Source organism: Lipophrys pholis (genome assembly GCF_963383615.2).
Source record: "Lipophrys pholis genome assembly, chromosome: 3".
NCBI classification, from domain to species: Eukaryota; Metazoa; Chordata; class Actinopteri; order Blenniiformes; family Blenniidae; genus Lipophrys; species Lipophrys pholis.
In genome coordinates this window covers 14,396,303-14,422,883 of record NC_137627.1, presented here as the reverse complement: position 1 = coordinate 14,422,883, position 26,581 = coordinate 14,396,303, and the positions used below count along the sequence as shown (strand labels likewise).

Below are 26,581 nucleotides of genomic sequence, written 5' to 3'. Positions count from 1 at the left end.
GAGGGAGAACATGCAAACACTCCACTTAAATCATTAGAAAAATCCTTTGAGCTCATTAGAGATGTGGCCTTGAACAAAAAGCTGTTTTGGTCCTTGGGAATAAAATAAATCAAGAATGAAAAATGTGGCCTACGGCCAGACAGTAGTGTAGTGGTTAAGTGAAGTCCACTCATTTCATAGCGAGGATGATCCTGCTTCGGCTTCGGGGTTTTCTCACGGTACTTCACGTTCCCTTCACAATCCAGAACATGCATTTGAGATAAATTGGTAACCGTAAAATTGCCTGTGGGTGTGAATGTGAGTATGTGTGATTGTCTTTCCCTCTCTGTTTGCGCTATGATGGACTGGTGACCGGTCTCTGGTGCAACCTGCTTTCGCCCACAGCCAGCCGGGATCAGCTGCAGTCCTCTGTGAATCTCAATTAGACAAAGCAGTGTAGAAAAGGGATGGAGGGATGAACTGTCTACGAGAAGAAATTAATCTTAAAAACTTGAATCAAAACAGCTGAAAATGAAATTGGATATGTATTTGTGAAAGTGTATATTTTCTTGTTTTCTATTTCTCATTGCTTGTCCTTTACACTGTTTTATTTGTCAATGCTTTTGTATTCTGTGTCAGGTAGGGACAGTTATTATAGATTAGATCAAGCTGTCAAAGGTTCACTGAGGGGGCACTGGTTTTTATACAAATAAACATTGAGATTAAATAAATCCCTAATCAGCCCTGATAAATATGGGACCACAGACCATTATCCATAAAATACACATAGGAATTTAAAATAAATGCAAGCCATGATATATTTGATTGCTTTTGGTGTTTATTCTTTTGACTGATTCACAGAAGCTTAAGAAAATATTCAAATACAGTATTTGAGTCCATATGGAGGTCCAAGCCATGACATGAAAACCACAAGCCATTATTCCAACAACAGCTGTTACAAGTGAATTCAGGTCATCTCTTTGGCTTCTACTGGTCGAGGAAACACTCCATCCCATGCAAATTCATTATCCTGTTTGATTCTGGCTGGCTGAGGCATGTGACCCTCTGTCACCCTCTCCCTGCTGTAAACTACCAAATAGAGGGAAAACCTTAAAAAGAGGTTTGAACCCATGAACAAGTTTCACTCCTTATATTTTACAGCCTCTTGGAATAATCTCACTGAAACTATTCATTGAACCAAGATTCTTTTATGTACATTCCTGAGATATGAAAGGGTTAATAACCCAAACTGAGTTCGTAAACCAACAGTTTCATAGAGGAGCATTGACAGCACAGCAAAAAAAACACCAACACAAATACCATCAACATACAAGTTGCCCTTCAGTGCCGGCAAATGAAGGATTAACGTTTGGTAGATGGGACGGCACGAGGCACGTTGCCAAGATCCCGCCACACACACACGGCATCCCGGTGGCTAAGGTCAGCGCTTTCTCAAGGCAAAATAAGGGAGTGTGGAAAGGCTTGGGAAACTGCTGAAGAATGTGAATTTCTGTGTACACTATTGAGCTGACCTGAAGACAATTACACAGGGCACAGTTTACGTCCACAACAGTGAGGCCTTGTGTGCTGTGGGCACAGTTGATAGCCCAAGCCTAAATTAAGCTTTTCAGGTCTAATTCACACGTCACTTCGTCGGACGCTCATGAATCTAGCCTTTGAGAGGAGCAGGCCGCGATGGTGGGTCTCATTGGCATGTTTTTACTCCGCAGACCTGCATTATCTGAAGGCTGAGAGGAGCGTTTGAGGGTCTGCTACAAAACAATCGGTAGGAATTTACTAATTGGCAAAGTGTGACACACCATATTAAAGGGCATTCACTCATTATTGGTTTCAACATCAACTATTTACACACAGTCCAGGCTTAATCATAATTTCACAGAACATGTAATTTGCTTGGGTATTTGAGTAACTTGTTTCCATAATAAAAGTTCACAATATTTCATTACACAGCTGAGAACTTTAATTTGAAGCATATTACAGTAGATTTTTTGCAATACAGCAGATGTAACTATTAATATTCTCTACACCAATAATCAATTTACCAATTTCTTTCATTTGGGTTAAGGTGGTGCGGAAAACTGATTGCCTCATAGATCTATTACCGTAGCCTGAAGCCCTCAAGTAAGTACAATCTGGATTATTTTGCTCTCTGCACTTTTCTCACTTAATGTTCTTTATGCCAACCAGCAATTCCAGAGAAAGTTTTACAGCACCACTAATATAGTGAAATAATACAAACACATGACAAAAGAGAAAACTGTTTTCACGGGGAAAAATTGTTTTTATTCTAAAAAGGAAAATAAGCTCCAGGTACAATATCTGGTAGACCAGACTCTGGGTGCAATGCTTTGTTACAAATATTTAAAAAAAAAAAAAGAGAGCGAGAGAGAGAGAGAAAGAGAAAGAATGCACTTGTAGAAAGAATAGTTGAACTCCAGCTTCCATACAATTACCTGAACTTCGGTGCAGAACAGGAAACCACCAATGCATACTTACATGTAATCCGGGAGGATGAATAATGTCACACAAATCAGTAAAGAATTTCTAAAAAATTCCGAGTCTTGGCCATTAAAAAAAATGACGTAGAAAGGTCATGGGTCATTGGAGGCGTTATTTCTTCGCGAATGAGATCTTCATGGCGTTTGTCTGTGTGATCTTGAAGCCCTGCAGTGCGTCTCGTGCAGCACCAGCCTGCACCTCATTATCAAACTCCACAAAGGCGATGTCGTGGCGTCCCGGGACCAAACGCACCTCTTTGAACCCGGGGAACCTGAATACAGAACACGGGTCAGGTTAGATCTGTAGTGGAAACAACGTGATGGACAACTGAAAGCAGAAAACGAGTTGTTACTGACTGGTTGAAAAGCATGGAGAGCATGAGTTCATTGGTCTCCTCTGGCAGGTTGGTGAGGAAGAGGATGTGATTGGGTGGATTTTCTGCCACCTGTAAAGGAAAGAGATCGTGTGAAGAAGAGTAATTAGTTCACTTCGACACTGAGAGGTTCATCGACCAATAGTTAAGACTTCCTGACTTCAAAGCCGGTAGACTAGATTCCTTCAGAAAAGATATTTCACTTTAACAATACTAGCTATACTTTCTTCTTTTTTTTTTAATATTGTGTCAACTTCTAAACAGGCAAACTGATTTATTTTGAAGAAATGACAGCCAGCTGTCAGGAAACAGGACACAAACTACCTGCTGGGGCATCTGTCCAGGCATCTGTCCGGGCATCATCTGCCCAGGAGGCATCGCACCAGGGGGCATCTGCCCCGGTGCCATTCCTGGAGGAGGCATCATGCCTGGAGGGGGCATGTAAGGTGGTTGGCCTGGCATGTGCATCATGCGAGGTGCCTGGCTCATGGGTGGCATTCCCTAGAGAGAAAAGTATCAGTTTGATAAAACATTTCAAACTATGAATATTCTACCCAGAAACACCAGAGTTAACTGACAAATTGGGTTCAGTAACATTATACAGAATCTATGACATAACCAAGGGGAACAGGGCATGTCAGGAAGAAGTCACACTTCGACAATACAGAGATTTCATGCACTTATGCCAACAACTTTTTCATTCAGAAATTGCAGAAGATAATATGATGTATCAAAGTATTGTAGTGTACATAATATCAGATTTGTGACTATAAGCAAGCAAATCATTTAAATTGCAATTTCTGCTTTGATATGTAGTGCAAACTGACTTGGGGTGGGTGGTTCAGACATAGATATATTGATTGTATTTAACTGAGAATATATCTAGGAGCCATCACAGAACATCATTCTGCCAAGTTTTTACCCCTGCAAAACACTACAAACAAAACCTCTCAGGTTTCACTTACAGGCATGGCAGCAGGAACTCCGCCGACCATGGCTCCAGCAGCTCCTGGTACTCCTTTCTTCGTTCCTCCACCCTCTGGTCCTTTAATCTTCCTCTTCTCCTTCTTACGATCACGCTCCACATAGGTCCCCTTCATCTTCGCAATGATATCCGAGTCCTGTTTAGCATACTGGATCCGCTGCAGAAAGACACAGATATAAAGATATGCACAAAGGTAACTTTGTGAAGTGTGCTTAATGAGTAGAGGATTAATGTATATCGGTAAACCTACCATAGGTTTGTCATAAAACGGGAATCCCTGCATCGATCTGAGCGCGTTGGAGGCGCTATTCACCTCTTTGAAGATAACAAAGGCCTGACCCTTCATCTTAATATTTCGGGCCACTAAAATGTCCAAAATCTGACCAAACTGGGAGAAGATGGCGTAAAGCGACTTCTTCAGCTCTACAACATCGTGGAGAAAACAGAGAAAGCGTTAGTTTGGCTCCGTTTGTCAGACTCCATAAGTGTAGCACACAGTCAAACACTCACCATCTTTCTTGATCTTCTCGTTTAAGTTGTTGATGTAGATCGTATGATTGAGCCGCACATCCGGAGTGGTCATTGTGTAGCCTGTCGGTAAACGAGAGGACACGTTGAATCTTGAAACACTCAGTTTTCATTCATAAGGAGCTAACTGGCTGGCTAACCTTAGCAAACAACCATCCGGCGCGAGCAGCGTGAAGTTAGCAACAAAGCTAACTGCTAACAGGAACTCAGCGCCAACGATTTAGAGATTTGATGATTTAGATGCAACTACCATGTACACCTATTCATTTCTATTGCTTCAAGAAACGCACAAATGAAAACTAACGAGAAAAAAATGCATTGAAATCAAGCTTTTGGACACAAATGACCAAAAAACAAAATCCTCACCACGAACTGGACACACCACATAGATCAATGGACGAAATCCCGGTTCTCAAATCTCGAGCTGTGTTCTCGCGGTATTAAAACACGGAAGATGAAACGTCACTTCCGATTATTCCTCATACCATCTAACACTTATTATTATGATTTTTTTTTTAAACAATATTATGTTAGATTTCCATTGTGAATGGAATATTGTCATATGGATTGCATTTTGTGAATCGAACAACATTTGTGATAGTGCGCTGGGTCCACTGTTTAATACACTAGAGGGAGCTATGGTGGGTCACGGGTGGGCTGTGAGCTATATGTCTATCCAGAGAAGAAGAACTGTGCCGGCAAATACGACCATATATGGGCATCGGTAGCTGTAGCTCCTTAGCTTGGGAGTTGTGGAACTGTCAACATTGCAATATTTCCTTTGCGAAGCGGTGCCAAGGGTAAATTTCAACTTTCCGAATTCAAAGAAAACGTCAGTTAAGGATCGGGTACGGATAACTTTACCATGTTTATAGTTAACAGACCCATTTGTTAAGTTGAAAGAAGCCGGATAGTGTCAGAGAAGGCGGGTGGGTGCAGACTGAATTCATCTGAGCACCAGATCCTTTACACAGGAGCACTAATGATGATGCTTCCTGTTATATCAGGGCAAGGCCAGGCGGAGTCCAGAGAGGATGCCAGTGGACTGCTCCCTGTCACCCCCTCCTATCCCTCCTCCTCCTCCCCCTCCTGCACCTCCTGACTTAGCACCCAAGCAGAAGTTGTATCAGACTTTATCCAGCAGCAGGAGTCCTGTGGAGGGAAACCACACTGAAGCCCTTCTGCTGCTCAGCCAGAGGGAAACCAGGTGAGATATCCTGTCAGGGGAGACAAATACTGTTGATTTGGATCATTCCTCTGCTGGTTTGGACTCTAGAGTAACTCTCAAGGTTTCTGTGCAGTTTGTTGTACATTCAGGAAAAGATAACATGTCCATCCATGCATCCGTCCATCCATCCATCCATCCATCTATCCAGCTTCTATCCTGTTCAGGGTAGGGGAGCACTGGAGCCTCTCTCAGCTCTATAGGCGAGGCAAAATACACCCTGCAAACACAGAAAACAACAACTACACACAAACAGTTACACCGAGAAGCATTTTATAGTCACCAGTTAACTTTGCATACATGTTTTTGGACTAAGGGGGGAAAACCCACAAACACACTGGGAGAATGTATAAACTCTGCACAGAAAGGCCTGGCTGGTGTTTGTACTCATGAAATCAGTTCAGTTCACTTTAGTTTTTCTTTGTGTCCCCGTTGGGCAATTAGTGTTGCAGCAAGTATAAAAATCTAAATAATGCACATACATACATACGTATATATGTATATACCATACATGACATAAAACATTTAAAATTCCAAGGGAGGGATAATACAGTACGTTGACAAACAATCAATAGAACTGAATCAGAATAAAATCACTAAAAACAGTTCTGCTCTGACACCTATCAGCTTTAATGTCAAGGTCGTTAAAAAACCTCAGTGCATAATGTAAGTTCCTGCCTCCTTAGGTTTGACTCCTCATTCCCTGTTCAAATTCAGAAGGGAAATGGCTTTGGGAATACCTGTTACCCTTCATACAAGAAAGTCTGAGCCTAAAGCCAAAAGGTTAAAAAAAACATTCTCGCTGTGGCGAGAGTGCTAATCACTGCTCCACCGTGTGGAAGATATATAACCATTTTATGAAATATGTTAAATATATATCTGACAGTAGCAACTGAATCCCTCAATATTGATACTGCAGGGATTTTTGATGCAAATGGCAGCACAACAGGTAAACTAGAAAGCAGCAATTATTCTTTTATACAGTATATTCTACCAGCCAGTATGGACATGGTTCATAGCCACTATTCGTTAAAAGTGAAATGCTGTCTTGCTTGGGTAGCTTGTTTATTTTCATTCTTTACATATTACAAAATACAAATTTACAATTTTTAGTAAAATAGAATAAAATAGCACGTAATTGGTACTTTACAGGGAATTACTCATTTCAGCAGCATACAAACACAGAAGCATCCCCGCAGACACCAACCCTCATTGATAATTAATATTGGATCAAATTGTTACGATGATCTTTACACGCCTTCTTTGAAATTGCAAATGAAAAAAAAAAGAAAACCCATTGTGGCTTCTGGCCCACTTATGATTTGTTCTGCTCGTGAAAAAGACCTGTTTGCTTCGAACTGCTGCTTTTACGCGTTCTCAGTGTGTTCGCTCTCCACCACCTTTAAATTCTCCTCCTTGCATGAAAAAAATAAAATGAGGAAATCACAGTTCAGTCTGATATCAGTGGGTGTGATCAAATGGAAGTCAAAGCATTTGCATGCTCAGTATGTCTGTGGATAGTTGTGTCAGATGTCACAGCTTGTTTCCTTTAATATTATACACTATTATATATCATTTAAAGAATTTGAATATACCATGTCGCTGGTATTTACACGAGCGACATGGTATATTCAACATGCACACATTGGCCAAAACATGATGTTGGCATTGCTGCAGGTTGAAGAGTCTTTTAGTATCAGAATTGTCTTTGTTTTCAGTTGCAGAGATCAGTCTCAATCACAACCAAGATTCAACCATTTTGAGTTGCTGTTGCTTTTCTATCATCTTGGACCAGTTTGACCATTCTCCTCAGACCTCTGGCATCAACGGGGATTTATGCCCAGAGAAACTTCACTTCACTTGATGTCTCTCCTGACCATCCTCTGCTGAGTCTAGAGATGCTCGTGTATGAAACCTCCGATAGATGAACAGTTTTGAAAACATGCAGCCCTTCTGTCACCAACAGCAATGCCATGGTCAAAGCTGCTCAAATCACCTTCTCATGCTGGCTTTGATCTTCAGCATGAGCATGTCCACATTCCTGAAGAGATTGAGTTTCTCCCGTGTGATTAGCTGATTAGATATTTGTTTTAACAAGCATTTAATCTGGCTTATCTAATGAAATGGCATCCACCAGTTGGTTCATAGATTGTTTAATTTCAGACCTGTCCCTGTTAGTTAAACAAACTAAATGAAGAGTAACTCTATGGAGCCTCCCATACATCTTTTCATACTGATTTTCTTAACCTGCTTCAATCAGTAACAGACAAAACAAAAGGCCGGGTACACACTTGGTTGGTCACACATTCATCACAAGCCTAACACAAAAATAATCACACATTGGTGCTTTGGCCTTTTAACACAGAAGTTAACCCAACCAGTTTAGTTTGTTTTTTTTGAACAAATCTAACTGAATAGTTTTGTTTGCCACAGAAGTCTTCTCTGTGTTTGAAGCACTTCCATTGAATGTGTGCTCAGAACCATGTTGTTGTGCTCCAGCTTTAGGAAGGACCTGCAGTGGATCCTGGTGAACACATACGTGCCTTCTCTGATCCAGGACGGCCCACAGTAAGTTGGTTATATAACAAAAGTAAAGCTGATACTGTGCATGTTGTATGTGTGACACAAGAAAGCTTTTGTGCTACTATGTTGATGCGAATGCTTCTGGGTTAGTCGTTCAGATGACACATTTCCCGGGGTGTGACTGTCTGAGGATTATTTGTGTAGGTGTGGTCTGGTGGCTTTGTGGATGGCCGCTCACCTTCGACAGCCGTCGATGACTGTTGACATGGAGACGTTGGTTCAGACGGCTCTGAGCAGAGGATACACGGCACAGGGTGAAATGTTTTCAGGTAACTAAACTGTGCACACCATGTGGATTAGGATTGGGGATTTTTCAACTGTTCACTCAATGCATTTCAATGTTGTTGTTTTTTAGCCCAAAACATGGCTCTGCTGGCAGAAGAGGTCTGTGACATAAAGGCTGAACTCCTCACAGGAGGTATGAGTGGTAATAATGCTACAGCCATCATCGCACACCTGTGGGGTCGACAGCCTGTCCTCATCCCGTATCCTGAATCCAAACAAACCTGCCACAAGCACCCATTTACTTGAGCAAAATAATCTGTCTTGTGATTTATACTGCAACACATACACTTGCCTTGTGATTACAAGTGAAAGCTCCCTGACAGCGTGTGCAGGTACGATATGGATCACAACCTGGAGCCGTGCCAGCGTGGTGGTTATAAGGCGCACTGGGCAGTTGCTTCAGGTAAGACATCAGCTTCAAAGAGGACCTCCTATGAAAGCATAATTCCTCCAGACATTCACCCATTCATTCATAGGCGGAGAGCAGTAACTAAGTTAATCTGGCATCAAAGAATTATCTTCCGGGCTCGTAAAGAAATACAGATTTTCTCATCCGTTTCTCGTCTTTTATTACAGCTGCTATGTTAACTCCGTTAAGTCTCTTTAGGAGGCGGTGAAGACTCTTCAGACCTCCTTCCTGTCTTCAGACATAGGCAGATCATGTACAGTTGACATCCTTTTTACAATAAAACATGTTAACTTTTCAATTAAAAAGAAAAGAACACTTGAATCACAATTTGCAACTACTCCTCCAGTCATCAAAACTTGTGGCCTCCCCCTGCTACACCTCCAGACATGTATTGTTAAAATTCTGGTCTGCTTTTATTTATTGCATTTTGTAAAAGTGTGAATAACAAGTTAATTGAATCATTTAAAAGTCAACAGTTTTGTCTGTTCTTTTAATGCTCATAACCTGTAAAGGTTTTATTTTAATTGTGATAATTATTCCAGTTAAATAAATATGAATCATATATAATCGACATTTCAATATTTTTGATTTTGCAAACCTCTAAGCGAACAACAAAACAAAAGGCTTTACATGTTTGTGTAGTAAATCTAAAATCACAATGTTACTGGTATAAACTGAGATGAACTCATAGTAAGAATAAGGCTTGTCTTTTGTCTGAGATCCACCTGTGTTGTTGAGATATTTAAGTGCATTAATACTGTGAGTTTAATGTTCATTTTAAACACTTTCTATGCCAGTTGGGGACATTCTTGTCCAAAAGGAATTCAAACTTTTGGCAAAAGAAATAATCTTTGGTCAGAACTGAAGTCAATCAAACCCAAATCCTCCCCAACTATTTCTGCGATAACCAATCAGACCCTCTGAAACAAAGGTTATTAAAATTGAGTTTGTCTTGTAATCCTGGCACTCGTTCATCCTGTCATCCACTTGTCCAGGTGTTCTCCTCGGTTTGGACCCGGGTAGTGTGAACGCCGAGCTCGCTCAGCCTGATCACACTTTGCCATGGCTCTGGCTCGCCGGCGACGGCAGCTCGTCCTGTCCCGTCAGCAGCGCTGCAGCCATCCGAGAGGTTTACGTCCTGGCTAAGCAGGGTAAAAGCCTGCGTTACCAGCTGTGGAGTTTGGACAGCGTCGCTCAGAGCAACGAGCAGCTGAGGGCGATGGACCCTCAGAGAGCCGGCGACGGGACCCAGTATGTGGTTCCTCAGGGGGGGCTGGAGGCCGGGCTGGCTGGACAGGCGGTGCTGCTTCACACAAGAACCCACAAGGAGTGACGAACCTTACAAATCCAAGAACGGCGCCGTTTGTGAAACATCAGTTGAGTAATCTGAGGGGTATTGCATCAAATAACTAAATTATGCAATACTGAGGACATCGTAAGCAGCCGTCTGTCTGATCAGCCCTCAAAGGTAGTGGAGGTTAAATATGCAGCTATTTTTATGGTTCAGTCTTGAGAATCCTGCATTTATGGCTGAAAAGATGTTCATAGGCCTTTATAACAAGCTGGTTTGGGTTTTTTTTTTTCACATCTGACTGGTGTCTGCAGAGACATGACAAAATCCTAAATGCAATTTTACATTACATTTTCTGACTTGGAAAATTAAAAGGTTTTTATTACCGGTTTAGATCCGATCATTGTGGTGCCTTGTGTAAAATCTGCTTCTTTCAAAACAAAATGTAATTATGATTCAAGTTTTATTGCTTCTAAAGCAGCATCCTGTTTGAAAAGCTGCTTCATTTTCATAAACCAGATTGAGGTCATTTAATCAATCCAGTCAAGGAATGACATGCTAAATATGCTTAGAAACCTGGTAAATACAAAATGATAAAAAGAACTCAAATGTATTTTGTGTCACCAAATAAGGTCATTATTAACAATCAAAAGTCAGGTTTTCCAGTTTCAAGATCACGTTTAAGTGGATGCATATGTGAAATCTTACAGAAGCCCGAGCAGCCTGATCAGGAAAAAAAAAAATCTGATAATTCCAGTTTCAATCACACAAATGATTCACTGTAAAAGTTTCTAAAGCAACAGCAAACAGAGTCATAACAGATTGTAAACCCAGCATTTCAACGCTGCTTCCCAGCTTAAGACACAGAGGCACCTCTTGTTTTGTTCAATGGCTTTGTGAGGCTCCATAGTGCAACAAATTCCAGACAAACATGGCTGCAAAGCTCCTTACTGTACACATAAAATAAGAAACTATTTTTCACTGCATTATCGTACAAAAAAACCCCAAAAAACAATTAACACGCCAAGTTTCTACCAAAAGTTAAATGTTTGACAAATCAGTTCAAACTTGGGATGAACTCTTTGGAAGTTAAATAGCAGGAGTCAACTGCACTGGAATGATCCAACACCACCATCTTAAAAATGAGAGGCACATAAAATATAGATAGTAAAAAGGTTACAAGGCCAAAAAAATCTTAAATTAGTCTGTACACGCTGAGTTAGTCAACACGTGGTCTTACCAGTGTTTTAGTGTCGTCGTATACCTAAAAGTGGTCCATAACAAAAATAAGACTCCCCGCTTCCCAGTGTCCTTGAAGGCCATGTAAAAAAGTTCTCTGTGGAGTTCATGACTGTGAGACAACTGCTGTGTCCACCTCTCACCGATGGAGGGAGCTGTTGTACACAACAGTGGGCAATGTTGTGTTTGAAGGAAAAAGTGACTATCAATTGTACTGTCAGAGAATTAGCCAGCTTGAGTCACTATAGTCAAAACTGTGCATTATATTAATGTTTTCCATGTCATCATGCACACTCTCAGAGCTTTGGCATTTTCCCCACTTTGTCATCAAAATCCTGCAGTTGTGCCTCCTTGTTGTCACACAGTTGCAAGAGGAGTGAAGAAGTCACTGTTGCGCATTCCTTGGTGTCAGTTGGTCTAGTTTTTTTCTCCCCCTTGCATCTCTTTGAACATCCACGAGTTGTACGTGGCAGTCGTTTGAGGCTCTTCATCCTCTCAAGGCGCCTGTGGGAGCATACTGCTGAGGATGTCAATCAGGTTGTCCAGTCCCCACAAGTAACCGTCCTCCCTGTTGCCCTCCACCCACGGAGTCCGGTGGTCCAGTGTCTGAGTGGGTGGGAGGGGGACCGTCTTTCCAAAATCGATCATCCACACTCTGGCCTTCCCCGACGAGTCGTGTACGAACAGGAGCGAGCTTCCCACAACCTGTATCGACGTGAGACCAGTGAGACTGACATACCAAAACATGCCTGTGACTCAGAATAGAAGCTGATGGCAATGATACAACAATACAACAACTCAAACAAAAGGTTTGTTTCTATTTCAGAGAAACTGACCTCGTGTGTCCTGAAGAAGACCGACTGCTCGAGGACTGACCGGAGCTCCTCGAGTCGCTGCAGGTAGAGCTTCTGGGGAAGAAAAAAATAAAAAATAAAAACGTTTCAGTAAGTTGCCAAAACGCAACAAAGATGCTCTTTTGTTCTTCTTTCTGACCTACATGCAAGCTTGGAGTGGAATCTCAAGCAATCTGATACCGCTGACGTTTTGGAAAATAAACATGGGTCTCAATACGGAAGAAATAACTTCTCTTATTAAAGACTGAACATTTGAAGAATGGGCTGGGTTGAAAACGGAAAAAAAAAAAATTTTCTTATCTAAGATATTACATAACCTATTTCATCATATTTTAGATCTACAAACCATGACCTACAAAAAACAAAAGCAGATCATTCAGTGAATTCAGAGCCAGAATCAGTTGATATGCAACCAAGAGAGCCTCCAGGAAATGATCGGTGTCTCATGGCATAAGATAACTTCTTCATTAGTGAGCTGAAGAGATGCAGACAGATACATTCATTGCAGTCAGACAGAAGTAGACTTGGTATCTCCTTTTATTTCGGCTCAGATAAAAAGCTTCTTAGTAAAGCTGATCAAGCCCTAAATGGTCTCTGACCTGAATACATCACTGATATGTTATGATTTGCATCTGAAGGTTTCCCAGGATCAAAACCCAGCAAGGTGAAGCACCCTTTAGTTCATACACTCCCCCACCTGGAGGACAAACCTTCAGAATATCTGGTCTGTTCATTTGAATGAGGGCTTCAGGACACTGCTGTTTACATGTAGCCGAGTTTAGCAAAAACTTGACTTGCTGGTTGTAGCTTCATATTGACTGTACGAGTAGTACGAGTCTCCTCTAAGTCGTAAAAACAGATACGATTCTTGCAATTTTTTGAATTCCGTGAATAGGCTTTGTTGCAGTCTTGCGTTTGCACCATTGAGCAGCGACTTGTTAACATACCAGAATCTGAGTGTTGCCATCCACAAAGTCCTTCAAGGCCTGCATTACTTGCTCTCTGTGTTTTGTCTTCTTAAAGTTGGTGTTACAGGTTCCATCTGCTTTCTGTTTGGGAGGGAAAACAACATTACCTTGAGTGTTTTCAGTTTCTCACTCTGTATAACAATACTTAAATCAACATCAAGGCAAAAACTCATCACGGCAACCAATTTAAAGCTTCCTGGATCCTTCCGGCTGCAGCTTATATACTGAATAAGTTGTACAAGTACAGACTCCAGCTGTGTGCATTCCAGATTAAAGGCTAAATAACACTTCCAGATCTTGGCTGCTCATTCTTGTTTGACTGGAAAGTGAAGTCATGACTTCACCTTCCTCCTTCAGCCACAAATTTCACTTTGAAAGAACAAACAATCCTAATTTTCTTTTATTCCCACTCGAGTTTGCAGTCGAGCTTCTACTAGGATACCAAGCAGTACTGACTATCATTGCTTAGTTTATGTCTTGTAAAAACACGGAGAACTGTTTATTCCGAGTACTACTCAGGATTGGAGCCACATAAACCAAACGTGATGGATATCCAGGATGACTTCTGACCTTAATGCCCTCGATGCGGAATCCCAGAGTGGCAGTGGAGCTGAGCGTCTCCCGCCACTGCATGTATCGCGGTTTGAGGACCCCCTGCTGGGCCCGCTCCTGCTCCGTCGGGGCCCCGGGTTCCACAGCAACCATTTTTTCATACATGTCCTTCCGCAAACGTGGACGCTCTCTGGCTTTCATCAGCTCCTCCTCCAAATATGTCCTGGAGAGTTAAATTGTAACATCAAAATGTTAAGTTGGGATGCCCAATGGTGCACCAGTGATCACCCTTGCCTGATAGTGACACTGTTCCAGCTTCAAGCTGACATAATATGCAACGTTGCATGTTATACTCGTCTGTGTAGATAAAGTGGTTTAGAAGGTGGATGGATGGATAGATTGTAGTTGTCTTAACAACCCCCCCACCCACCCACCCAAAACAAACAGACAAACAGGGTGTGACCTTATTGATATTATGTCCTCATCAAAACAATTGGGAATAAAGTTTATTGAAAATCAAATATGTCTGAAGGTTATTCTCAAGGTTCATTTAATCTTGTCAAAACAAAAGATAAGCTGTGATAAGCTCCAATCAGTACGCTCATGAAAATGTCACAAATGCAAATCTTTACCTGCTGCCCATTTTACAGTCCATGATGGAGGGCGAGTCAAAGTCGGCCAGCAGGTCGTCCATCAAGTTGTAGTCCTGCTCGTTTCTCTGTACCACGCCATAATACCCGGGCACGTAGGGACGCAGAGTGTCCTTCATCAGCTTCTGCAGACACTGCTGCTCACACTCGCAGTATCGCTTCAACAAGCGTCCAAACTCCCCGGCCTGGAAGTTACCTTGGAGAGAGACGCAGAGAAACAATTGATAAACAGCCCGGCAAAGTGTTGACGGTTTCTTCAAGTGAGATATGAAAGATATGTTATCACTTTTCCTGCCAGATCTAAATAATTCCAAATACAAATGTGCATTTTGTACAAGTTCCTTTTTGCATACCTGCATGACCAGCTAACTGCACCCATGGGTAACGCTTCTTGAAAGACACGACAAAAGGGGAGCAGTGAACCATGGTCTTCAACTTTTGCCAGGACTTGTTCTGGAAAGAAAAATAACCCACACATATATATAAAAAAATGGGTTGTTGTTGAAACAAATGACAAATCAGAATCTTCTCAGCAAAAGGGTTTTTTCCCTCTGGCCAAAGAAAGGAATGAAAAAGAGAGATTATTAATTAAAGGAAAACACACCCTGTAGTGTGCACATACACACGTATCAGTAGACATTGGACAGGCCCTCCCCTTCAACCAAGGCCAGGTGCACGCAGTACATGACAAAGCCCATTCATGAAACATTTACCAAAGCCATCACTGTGGTGTCGTAAAAACCAACCTTACCGTTACTGTGTGTGTGTGTGTGTTGGGAAACACCAGGGCAAGGACAGTGTGCGACAGAGGTATTGACGTAGGCGGTGTGGCAAGAACATGACACTGGTTGATTAGAACGTATGTGTGTGGGTGTGTGAAATCAAAACAAATGGACAGCTTTGGGTGGCCATGTTTGCATGGTTTACATTATACTACTGAAAAGGAAACATTATCACATGTTGGATTTTACTCAAGCTGAATTTGCTGTTCAATTTGTGCCATTATGTGAGAAGAATAGGGTGTGCGAGGCAATACGGGTTAACGTGAGCTGTGAAAAGTAGGAACAAGAATCTAGAATCACAAAGTAATCTCTTTATCACTTAATTACTTCTGTAGATGGCCGTTCTTTGTACTGTAATGCCGCTATTTGGCCTTAATGTTTCCTCCAGTGCCCTGTTGCAACTGTCACAATGAAATAATCTTAATATGGAAACACAGATAAAACAGTGGTTCTGTGCGTCTTTCTTCCTATCTAATTCTTACAACAAGTGAAACAAATGTGAAATGCCAAAGAAGAATTAGTTTTCCAACCAATTGTTGCTTTTGGACCAGAAACATCCATGTTGTTCCGAAACAGAACAAGAACCTTGCAGTTTTAAAGAATTTCAAGGGACAATACATTGTTACTTTATACCAAAACATATTATACTCCTGTGACCCCTATGAACTTCAGGAGGCCTGTTAGGATCATAAATATTAGACGTAAAGTGCAATGATGATCTAACTCGTGCAATACTTGTTTTCTAATTAAGATTACCAGAAATAACTTGGCAGGTGTATACTGACGACAGAGCAATCTCCTTTCACTGAGTCTCCAATCCTCTGTCACCTCAGTGGGGAGAAACTGTTCTCGGCTGCTTTCAGGCTGACAGCTGGTCAGTGTCTGGGTTTTCAGTAAGAGGGGAGAGAATAATGAGTAAATACTAGAGGACCGTGAACTGAGCATTCGGTTGCATCAACAGATTAACCCCGACATAACCTCGGCCACTTCTGTGCCAAGGAATGATGAAAGAGAAACTGTGTTCCACTAAGTGTGCGGGGCGAGAGCCAAAACTGGCAACATAAGGAAAATGAATGTAGCTCATTTGGACGACTGCAAGGCTAATTAAGACAGATGGTCCACATTTGGCAAAAGAAGCAGCTTATCTGCAAATGAGCAGCAGTAATGCGTTATGCTAATGCGTAGCGTTTGCGAGAATGCATATTTGCATACAATCAGTTTAAAACTGTCGAAGCTTGACATTTCCAGCCCCCTGGAACAACATACTATAACTATAGAGTACCCAGATAAAGTAGCATTAAATACGTACTAAACACAAATTTTTCGCCCTGGTTCCTTTATTATTCGCAGCATCTGTCCTCATGTGAAAAGGGCCTCTGGAGGATGAAAATCATGGGGGGGGGGCTGAGTGGTGAGAAGGTGAAGCCGACACCCACACAGCTCCAGCCTCTCATCTTTCACTTCTCGTGTCCACATCAGGCTCTCCAATTGCTTTACATCTTCTCTGTGGAGTCCGATGCATCGCCTCAATGTTACCAGCACAGCAAAACACATTTAACTAATCGACCCGACTAGACACGAGATGCCGAGTAACTTTTGAGGGTCACAGCAAATTGCGTTTGAAAGCTTCTTCACTTCCGTTTGAAGTAAAGAAGAGTTGCTATCTCATCCTCCGACTACGTCCCAAACACACTTTCAACATCGAGGTCAGATTTCACCCCCACACAGTAAAACCTCAACATATCACATTTCTGCTTTAGATAACCAGTTAATATACACCTCAGAGCTTTACTAGATTATTCTTTGAAGAATGAGAAACAGGCTTTAAAAAGCAAAGCAATGTACCATTGATGATGATGCATTTTTTCCATTCGGTTCTCAGCCCCTTTCCAGTTTTTCACACCCTGCTTGCCTCTACCAGTTTTCTTTGTTCATGTCAGAGCACCGATACAGTCCTTCTCCCCTGGATCTTGGCGGTGGAATCCCAGGAATGTCGCCAATACTTGTCATGGGGCAGCAAACACTTCCCTGTAAGGGTCTTTCTGCAGTTCACATGACGACAATGGTCATACTAAGGCCACAACAATGGGTCTTTGTAGCACGTCTTCTCATGCTCTTTCATCCGCTCAGCACAAGAATACGGTAAGCCTTTTCATGCACTTGACAACAAATAATAATTCAAGTAAACCTTGAAAAAAATGTCCAATGCAACAACTCTCCAATAAATTAGAAAGACAATTATTTTGTTTTGGATAAAAGCAAATGGCCATTATGTAGGTTATATTATGGGTTTCATTTACAGTGCTGTTCATTTGTAGTTTAGTGATCGGTTTTTGCTTTACTTAAAGGGAAACCGAGAATAAACCACAAGAAAATACAAGTAAATTCCAGGAAATGTACTGATTGCATAAAGTGTTGATCCTGTCCATAAGCTTGCTTCTTAACCGTGTCAATCCATCAGGAGTCAACAGGGCTAAGTGCACAAACTAACAAAACAAAACTCAAATGCTATCCGTTTTATGTTCATTTCCACCCTATCATTATTGTTCTGAAGAACAACTATGGCAAGCAGTCGATTGCCGACTTCCAATCCTAATCCTGGCTCTCTCTTAATAAACCAGCCATGATCCATGTCTTACCTGACAGACGGAGCAGTAGTGCAGGAGGAGGCAGGCGCCAACACAGGCGCACACCGCCCCAGAGACGAAGCGAGAACGCAGCCAGGTCAAAACACTCTGTACCATCAGACCAGGGTCTTCCCAGTGAGGCACAACCACGGATGTGTGCCTCACGGTCAGCTCGAGATCCTTCACGGTCATCTACCGCCCTCTGAGAGAGACTCTGTCGTTAGCACGGAGCTAAAGCTCCGTCTTACTGGAGGTATTAAGCTCCAGGCTGCCTTGTAAACCCTCCCTGTGAACTGACGCTTGGGTTGCCTCGTAAATAATCTTCCTCTGCTCTGTTAGAGGCTCTCACTCTGACCTCCTCTGTCTCCACAGCTTTGTTGTCATCTCAATTTCTCAAGGTTTACCATTTCGCCACTCCTCTCTTTTCATGACACTTTCCCAATACATCGCTTGCCATATAGAGAATCTAACTATTAACATAAAGCTGGCATTTTTGTCTTCAACGACTGCCTGCTTCAACACGTCCCCTTTCAAAACCACTTTCATCACCCCCCCCCCCCCCCAAGAGGCAGGAACATCTACATGATATCACACACACACACACACACACACACACACACACACACACACAAACTGACATCCCCACAGGACATATCCTGATCCATATGCGAAGCCGTTCTGTCAGATACATGACCGACATGGCAGCATGCGAATAGGGACAATAGTTCCCTCCCAGTGTTCTCCTTTTCTCTGCACATTAGGTTCTTTCGCACTACACAACCTGCAGAGGTGTGTGTGTGTGTAGACAAGGCAGAACCTGTCAGACAACTGCAGTGACAACATGTGCCTACACGGACGGTGTTTCAAGTGCTTCTGGAGCTCTTTTTTGTTTTTTTTAAACGAGTTCATGTAGACCACATCCCTTTCCCTTGAGTCAAGACTTGACACAACTCAGCTGTGTTGGGACTTCTGAAGTGGTAGAGAATGAAGTTGCTTGAAACGACATGTTAAACTCCAGGAAAGATAATCTACTGAATCGAACACCAACAGTCATTCATTAAACAAATATAGTTTTATTGCTCATATTTGATAGATAAACTAAGTCAATCGGTTAATGACGGCTATCCTTACTCAACACAATGACAGGAATTTGTTGTTTCAGTCCCCTTTGGTATCAGTCTCTCTTAATATTGTAAATTTAACATTTGAGGCCTTTCATTAAGGTCACCTATGATTGCGACACTTGTATTGACCCAATTTCTGCTGTTTTAATAAACTGTGTTCTCATCTTGTGCTTTGAAAATTCTTAGCCAAGAAGATTTGACTGTTTGAAGGTTCATTAGTTTTCTGAATGGATCTATGAAACCTCATTTAACCTCGACATTAGCTACACGTCACAAGTAGTGGAATAGGGTAATACTGTATTTTCCAACTCACTGGTTAAATGAGAGTTTTGCCAAGTTTATCAAAGCCAATAGAATGAGTTTCACCACTCAATGTGAATATTGCAGAAGTGATAATGTCTTCAAAAAAAAAAAAAAAAAAAAAAAAAAGATAAATTTTACTAAATTATTGTCATTTACTTTGTTTTACTTTACCCTGAATTCAAGACACGTTATCTGTACTGGGAATCTGGATCAGACAGGCAAGTATTACTTAATAAGTTTTTATTTTATATCGTCAAAGCCTGCGTCAAGCCTCTTTATCCCCGTCATGAAGTTTGTGTGTAAGCATTGTGGGAGTGACGCGTAGGAAGGGAGACAAGTCTGCAATTGTTGCTCATGAGTGAATAAGCATGCGTACATGAGAATAATTGTCACATGCAGGCTACGTGTTCAACGTTTCAGTGCATGTTTTTCCTCTGTGTTGGAGCTTTTCTCCATTTAACTTTATTTTCCTATTTTTTGCTGTTCCACCATGCATGTCTCACAGGAAAATGTCAAGTGTTTGAGCGTGTCCAAATGTGGGGCAGAAAACATGTCTCATACAGATTAAACTAAATTATATTGTGACACATCTGTGAGGTTGTGCTGACACCCATGTGAATTATAGCACTCAAACATCTTTACCAGAGTTGACATTGACAAAGAGACAAAGTTGACTAGAGAGAGAGAGAGAGAGAAAAAAAAAAAAGAAGTCCCATATATGGTAAACCGGTTGCCTAGCAACCGACTCAGCCTTCAGCTCAATTTTCCATGACACGCTGTGAACTCTCAATGCAAGGCGGCATCGCAGAGAGAGGTGTGTGCGCGAACAACTTTGTGCTCACATCAGCGAGGGTTTAACTTATAAAAAAAAAAAAAACACAACAACCTGGGTTTGGCTGGGAGCCGGCAGCGTGGCCTTTTACAAAAAAAAAAAAAATACATAAAAAAAAAAAAAAAAGGAACACGCCCTTGACTCACTAATTACAACAAAAGACAAAGCACTTACTCAACTGCTAGCGGACAAAATGTGCCCATTAAGACCGGCTCTTATCAAACACCACAGGACACGTCATAATGTTTGTTACAAGAACTCATGCGCAACTCCCAGTGTTGCTCATTTCCTCACTGTCCGTATAAAAGCCAGGAAATTACACTGAGCTGCTGATCCAAGAGATCATCACTGTATCCAGCAGTGGAGCGATATTTGGAACATGTAAATGTTCGCATGATTGTGAGATCCTCACAACTGACTCAAGAACATACACGTAAAAAGTAATGCAACAGGCAAAGAACAGATTGACGGAACAGATCAATGAATTGTTGGAGTTAGGCAAGCATCGGCAAGAGTCCAACATTACATCACAAGAACAACAAAGGAGCGTATAAAGGTCAAATGGCAACGTCACAAATCAGCAGAGGTACTACAATATGTACATAAACACATTATAATACATAAATGATGAATCTAGATTACGTTCCAACTGCAGTTTACTTTAACTCTGAGTGGGTGCCTTTTACTGTATTGTAATGCGGCTGGAATATTTATTCCTCGACTGCGGAGACCGGCCAATTAAACTTCTATCAAATGGGATTACTTTGCCAATTTCCACATCAAGTTGGAAGTTCGCTGCTCAAAAAAATGTTCCATGTTTTCGTTTCAATGCACTGCAAACCCAACGTAACCAATTTCATATCACCAACTTTGTTTTGATGTTTGTGCAAACATGAGCTCCCACCTTTATGCATACACCTGGTGAGGAGGAACAGCAATAAACCATTCAGACGTTGATTACAGCCCGTCACGGTTTTACAGTGATTGGTGACACAATGCGATAAGGAGCTAAAGCCATGAATAATGTGAATTCACATTGTAGAAAGTCCAAAGTGCAATCAGGATATCAAAACTTTCCCGTTTTTCAGAGTCATGTCACACGAACGCATTAAAAAAAGAAAAACAGAAGACCTTGACCAGTGAAAACTATACGATTACAACATTTGCCAGGTTTCCTCAGTACTGACCAGTAACATGAGCACCGAGAGAAAAAAAAAATAAAACTTTCAACTATCAGGATTTACACACTGCTAAGAAGAGAGCTACTTGAAAGCCCTCTCTAATAGAGACATCCTGTTTCTAAAACATTCCGGGCATGTCTCGTCAACAGTGGATTGAAGCTTCTTGACACAGGTGGGGGAGACGTCACCGTTTCATGCTGGGGAGGTTTAAACTAGGTCGCAGCTCTAAAGCGGAGGCAGACGTCAAGTCTCCAGAATTTTACAACATCTACGTCACTTTGATAACATCGAGAGAGTTTATTTACAGTAGTTTGAGCCAGCAAATGATTTGAATGACAAATGAAAACAAAATGTGGTTGAGCAGTGTTTAAATGGTCCTTTGAGTCAGCTCATCAAGGCCATGTGATGACGAGGCATGGCTGCCCATGGCACAGACACTTCTTGTGTCTTTTGAAAAATGTCCTAATAAAAAGGCGTCATGACTGCATACTTGTTTTAAACGACGTCTGGGATTTTGTCAAGTGCAAAATCATGAATCGGAATCACATGTAGCACAAACTTGATCAGAAACTCCTGACTGTGTGGAAAAACAACCTTTCTTTTTTTTTTTCCCCACTGGTTCTTCAAAACCCCTATTTTTGGAAATTCGGTGCCTTAAAATATCAATATGTGTACAAATTTAAACATGAAACTGAAATTCAAACATTAGCTGCCTTCATTGGTGGAAAAGTGTCAACTTTATACGATAAAGTCCAACAGTACGTCTTCATGCTCCACTGGAGTGCTCTCCTGCTCCTGGTCTGAATGCAGTGTGCGTTGGAATTTTAGGTGTACTTGGTTATCTCCATTATCCGTGCAATCATTTTTCAGCTGATTGTATGGTTTGTTCAGGGGGAGGAATGCACAGCATGTCAGCGTGGTATTCGAACAATCGCAGAATGTTTGGATTTATTTTCTGTATGAAAAGCAGTTAGACCAGTTTATGACTTTCAGGTATTTTTGTGTTTGTTTGAAAACATAGTGCAACTACCAGCTTTGATATTGACAGATGAATTGAATAAAGAATTATTGTGATGATTATTCTCTGAATGTTCAACTGATGAGGCTGGGATCAAATTACAAGCACGTGATGCAGGATATCTCCATTGCTGGTTATAGGATGGCAGTTAAAATGTTATGGATCGATACATACCTAGAATAAATAGACATTTTAAGGAGGAAAATCAGAAGCCACTTCAACCGTCGCTATTTAAGTCACTCACCGCTGTCCCATCGTCCGGGCTGTTGAGGGACGGAGCCGGGGACAAGCTGGACTCCAGGTCGCTGGATGTGAAGTCGTCCTCGGACTCCTCGAAGGACGAGGCGGAGGACAGGCCGAGGGAGGACGAGTTGGACAGCTTTCTCGGGGAGCGCATCAGAGCCGGGGATCCTCCGCACCCGCTGTCCGAGCAGGGAGACTCGTCCTCGGGGTGGAGGTCCAGACACGACCCGGGGCTGAGGTCCGGTCGAAGGGTCAACAAGGGCGGGGTAGTCTGAGGGAGGGTCGGGCTGGGGTCTCTTGTGATGATGAGTTTCGGTATAGTTCCCGGGAAACCGCAGTGTTTCTTGACCGGAACACGGATGCTTTGAGCAGCGGCGGCACCGGAGCCGGTTTTTGTCATCATAGACTCGGACTGGTTGTCTCCTTTTGACGGTCCACCAGGGTCCAAACGACACAATGTCTGCTCAGTTTCCAACTTCGAGGCAAGCAACGAGGCTGAACTCGGGCCGGTCAATGCTCTCGCCGCAGACACAACGTGACCCTGGTTGTTTCCCCCCAGTGGCTGATCTTCCATGGCCCTCGTCGGGGGGTCCGAGGCATTGTCCTCCCGCCCGGGTTTCGGCTCCTCGCAGCCCGCACCGCTGACTTCACCAGTCCGCGCCTCCGAGCCTGACGCATCGGACGAGCCGCCCGCTGCTTCTTGGTTCACGGCGTGTTGTAGACTCTCGGTATTGTTCACATCAAGGCCGGACGGTGTCTCAAAACTCGCCGGGCCTGCGCCGCGTTTCCCAGCCGCCAACGCGACCTCGTCCCTCGGCAACTTTCCCACTCTATGGTCGCTCCGCGCTGCTGGATCTCCAGCTGCGTTTCCGCGACCTAATTCCACCTCGCCGTGGCTGGAATCTCGCTTTCTTCTTCCGAGACACGACAGCACCTTCTTTTTCATCGGATTCTTCTTTATGTGGTCGCAGCGTGATTCTTCAACGCTCCTGTGTCTGCGAATCCGGAGTCGATGCACCGCGTTCCGCTTGGCTCTCTGTCTGTCCGGGGCGGCGGTGCTGCTGTGCGAGGGATCCGAGCTGGTTTGGCCCATCCTGTATTCCGTAGTAGTAACAGTGACCCAGACACACCTCAAATTTGTGGTTTATCAATTAAAGAAAGAAAGGCGAAACTCCTCAACTCCCACAGTCTGCTGTGAGATATTAGTCACCGAATCCATGTATCAACACTGGGGAATCTTAAATTCCTCCATCTCTTTTCTTTCCTCCACCCCCGAGGTTTTCATTTCTGTGAAAAGAAGCAGATGGTTAATATACACCTAAACTGTGAACAATAGCATACTGTAAGAAAAAAGAGCCTTACATCAAACTATTAATCAGCGTAATTATATAATCATTACAGCATTAAAAAAAAGGCAAATGCAGTCATTGTATGGTTTGGTTGAAGGGTGACCATTCATCTGTGAATCAATGTCTTTTACATCTACTTATCTCCTGCAGTGTGGCTACAAGCCCAAAACTGTTTGATCAAAGTCAAACCAGATGCATTGTGGTACATGCACGTCAATTTATAACTGGGCCAACAATAATCGGCTGCACATTAAAACTAAAGGTTTTACAATGGACAGTAAGAGCCAGCTTAATGCTGCCCCCCTGTGTCTGGACAACAATCCTCTGTAAAACTCCAGGTGGATCTGGATGTCTCTACAAATTAGCTTGTAAAACCACTCAGTTAAGAAATATTTATCATTTCAGCTAATATTCTACACTATTACTACTGTTGGTCTTCAAGTCGTGACTAACTTTTCGGAAGTGGATTTAATGATTGATCTAGTAGAACAGAAAAAGTCTTTAATAATCCCAGAGGGGTACTCTCTAAAGTAGATAACAGAATACAAACAAAATCCTTAAACTGTTTTCAAAGAGGCAAAATACTTCTTTACAAACAAAAGTATAGTATATGTATTTTGAAATGATAGAAATAATCTACAATGAAAACATTTATTAGCATTTTGTTTAATGGTTAATTCCCTAAAAACTACTAGAATTACAACTGTATGGCTTTTATCAGCCACTGTCAAGTTCTGTTACTTTAAAATACATTATAACGATATCTTGCATTCCTTCACATTGTCCGTTTTGAGATTAATCTAATTTTTACCTTTCAGACAATGGGGAGCAACTGACTTTGCTATGCTGAAATTCCTTCACAATTATCTATTCACTATTGTCAATTCAAATTCACTAACCTGGGTTCAAAGAAAATAAACCAAAGCTTGCATGCAGGACAGAATCACTGAGCCATACAGATAAAACGAGTGACAAACAGACAATATAATATAGTGCAAAGCTAACCCAAAGACGCAAAACAAAAAGAGTGTAAAGACAATAACAAGAGCTAAGACACAAAAAGTCTTAAAAGAAAGACAGTGGGGACTGCAAACTATGCTATTAGGCAATGCAAAGCTTTACCACAGACACATTGAACACGACTACAATAAAACAAATGACCAGAAATTAATGTAAAACTACCACAAAGACCTCAATAGAAGTACACATTGATAAGACATACAACAACATATAAATGGACACTTTTTTTCATTCCAAGACCAACTTAATGGCATCCTAGCAGTATCCATGGGATATAAAAGATTGAGGCATGTCATTCACTTTTATCATGGACTGTGACCTGCAGAATGACTGTCATTCTAGTGTCAGAAGGAATGTATTCAGAGAAGGAAATGAGACAGGAAGGCCAACAGTGGAAAGAACAACTCATATTGAACAACACATGTTGCAGAGAATTATTGTGCAATCAAAATCATGAATAATTGCACTAACTGACTCACTTTGGCCAGAAACCTCTGCCATGCTGACCTAAAGTGCATGTATACCCTTCAACAGTGACAAACACTGGAAGGGAAGCTGATGATTCGAAAGCAATACAAGTTATAGAAACACTAAAAATATGAGGAACATAAACAGCAATTACATCCTCCTGAGACATTCACTTGTCATTCATTTGAGCAGAAATGCATACAAACCGAGTTTGGAAAACACACCTAACAAGCATTTTCACATTAGATTTTTATTCAGCTACATGTTTAGTCTCGAAAATTAAGAATAGGGTGGAAATTAAAATGTTTCGTTTTAACAAACTGCTAAAATATGTTTATCATCACACGTAAAATCACAAAGTAATATCCTCATTTATATACTAATATATATACACTGAAGACTTTGAAGTGCCCAAACATACGACATTTGAGCCGAATTGTACCGGTAAGTGGTAATCTGTGACTGTCACGACGTGCGTTTGGCTACAATAAACTCACAGCCCGTTTTAAAATGAAAGAAACATGAAGTTTTGATGAGACTCACCGGACGGATCCAGCTCCGGTGTTCGAGAAGCAGCAGCAGCTGTTAAAGAGCCGGAGCAGAGATCATGTGGAAGGTTTCTGGTTTTGAACAGACAAAGTGCGTGCTGTGTGAACTGCTGCTGCTGTGTGAAGAGTAACTTCACCCTGTGGTTACAGCAAAGAGAGAGAAAAAGAGGAACAAAACAGGGACAGGGGCAGCTATGTTTCTCTACCAACGTTTCAGACTGAGTTGCTTCAACTGACAAGAAGTCACACTAATGAACCAACCTGACGGCAACGGCGCGCTAATTAAACTAATGATAATGTGACTATGGATAGAGGAGACGTGGGACAAATACAGGCAAAAGAATTAGCTGATGACTAATTTGCAAAATTACAATCTTCGCCGTGCCTAAAAACGTGACTGACAAACAAACAAAAAGACTGACAGAGAGACTGACAGCGTGCAGATAACCTGGCTGGTTACCGTGCTGCGTTAACCGGTCCCCGGAATGTCACATTTATAGCTGAGGAACAAATTTTAATTTTTTTTTAATGATTATATATATATTACTCTTGACAAAATAGTCTTTAGATGTGGAGTGTAGAAATTACTGTCAAAACAAGAACTTTTTCAACGCTAATGCATTTTAACTTATTTTCAGGTTGCAT

At 41.9% G+C, this 26,581-nt stretch overlaps 3 protein-coding genes across 11 annotated transcripts; 1 reads left to right on the top strand and 2 right to left on the bottom strand.

The window, feature by feature from the left end:
- Positions 1–1,939: 1,939 nt before the first annotated feature.
- On the bottom strand, positions 1,940–4,806 carry snrpa (small nuclear ribonucleoprotein polypeptide A). 2 transcript variants are annotated; one of them, XM_080460328.1, is made up of 7 exons: positions 4,752–4,806; positions 4,368–4,448; positions 4,108–4,280; positions 3,838–4,014; positions 3,197–3,373; positions 2,856–2,944; positions 1,940–2,770 (listed from the first exon to the last, which is right to left on the bottom strand). In XM_080460328.1, exons 2-7 carry the CDS (start codon positions 4,438–4,440, stop codon positions 2,611–2,613), a joined length of 849 nt encoding a protein of 282 aa, XP_080316454.1. In that variant the 5' UTR covers positions 4,441–4,448; positions 4,752–4,806; the 3' UTR covers positions 1,940–2,610. The 2 variants fall into 2 exon arrangements, with proteins under 2 accessions (XP_080316454.1, XP_080316455.1); XM_080460329.1 differs by having other exon boundaries at positions 1,946–2,770; positions 4,526–4,780.
- A 273-nt stretch (positions 4,807–5,079) lies between these two features.
- Positions 5,080–12,488, top strand: actmap (actin maturation protease). 7 transcript variants are annotated; one of them, XM_080460323.1, is made up of 8 exons: positions 5,096–5,314; positions 5,393–5,592; positions 8,110–8,178; positions 8,338–8,462; positions 8,549–8,678; positions 8,811–8,881; positions 9,883–10,263; positions 12,244–12,378. In XM_080460323.1, exons 2-7 carry the CDS (start codon positions 5,420–5,422, stop codon positions 10,218–10,220), a joined length of 906 nt encoding a protein of 301 aa, XP_080316449.1. In that variant the 5' UTR covers positions 5,096–5,314; positions 5,393–5,419; the 3' UTR covers positions 10,221–10,263; positions 12,244–12,378. The 7 variants fall into 7 exon arrangements, with proteins under 7 accessions (XP_080316444.1, XP_080316447.1, XP_080316448.1 ...); XM_080460319.1 differs by having other exon boundaries at positions 5,102–5,233; positions 12,244–12,488; XM_080460324.1 differs by having other exon boundaries at positions 5,102–5,185.
- itpkcb (inositol-trisphosphate 3-kinase Cb) lies at positions 10,471–26,364 on the bottom strand. 2 transcript variants are annotated; one of them, XM_080460316.1, is made up of 8 exons: positions 25,932–26,364; positions 22,553–23,838; positions 14,795–14,894; positions 14,424–14,637; positions 13,810–14,014; positions 13,219–13,320; positions 12,254–12,325; positions 10,471–12,122 (listed from the first exon to the last, which is right to left on the bottom strand). In XM_080460316.1, exons 2-8 carry the CDS (start codon positions 23,642–23,644, stop codon positions 11,913–11,915), a joined length of 1,995 nt encoding a protein of 664 aa, XP_080316442.1. In that variant the 5' UTR covers positions 23,645–23,838; positions 25,932–26,364; the 3' UTR covers positions 10,471–11,912. The 2 variants fall into 2 exon arrangements, with proteins under 2 accessions (XP_080316442.1, XP_080316443.1); XM_080460317.1 differs by lacking the exon at positions 25,932–26,364 and adding an exon at positions 23,914–24,051.
- Between the last annotated feature and the right edge of the window lie 217 nt (positions 26,365–26,581).

Excerpts from the sequence above, each read along its gene's own strand:
- snrpa (XM_080460328.1), bottom strand. The coding sequence starts at position 4,440 with ATGACCACTCCGGATGTGCGGCTCAATCATACGATCTACATCAACAAC. Across the intron at positions 4,281-4,367 it reads CGAGAAGATCAAGAAAGATG|AGCTGAAGAAGTCGCTTTAC; the intron begins GTGAGTGTTTGA and ends ACGATGTTGTAG. Across the intron at positions 4,015-4,107 it reads CGTTTTATGACAAACCTATG|CGGATCCAGTATGCTAAACA; the intron begins GTAGGTTTACCG and ends GTCTTTCTGCAG.
- actmap (XM_080460319.1), top strand. The coding sequence starts at position 5,420 with ATGCCAGTGGACTGCTCCCTGTCACCCCCTCCTATCCCTCCTCCTCCT. Across the intron at positions 8,463-8,548 it reads ACAGGGTGAAATGTTTTCAG|CCCAAAACATGGCTCTGCTG; the intron begins GTAACTAAACTG and ends GTTGTTTTTTAG. Across the intron at positions 8,882-9,882 it reads GCACTGGGCAGTTGCTTCAG|GTGTTCTCCTCGGTTTGGAC; the intron begins GTAAGACATCAG and ends CCACTTGTCCAG.
- itpkcb (XM_080460316.1), bottom strand. The coding sequence starts at position 23,644 with ATGGGCCAAACCAGCTCGGATCCCTCGCACAGCAGCACCGCCGCCCCG. Across the intron at positions 14,015-14,423 it reads GACTGTAAAATGGGCAGCAG|GACATATTTGGAGGAGGAGC; the intron begins GTAAAGATTTGC and ends TTAACTCTCCAG. Across the intron at positions 12,123-12,253 it reads TCTTCTTCAGGACACACGAG|GTTGTGGGAAGCTCGCTCCT; the intron begins GTCAGTTTCTCT and ends ACGTCGATACAG.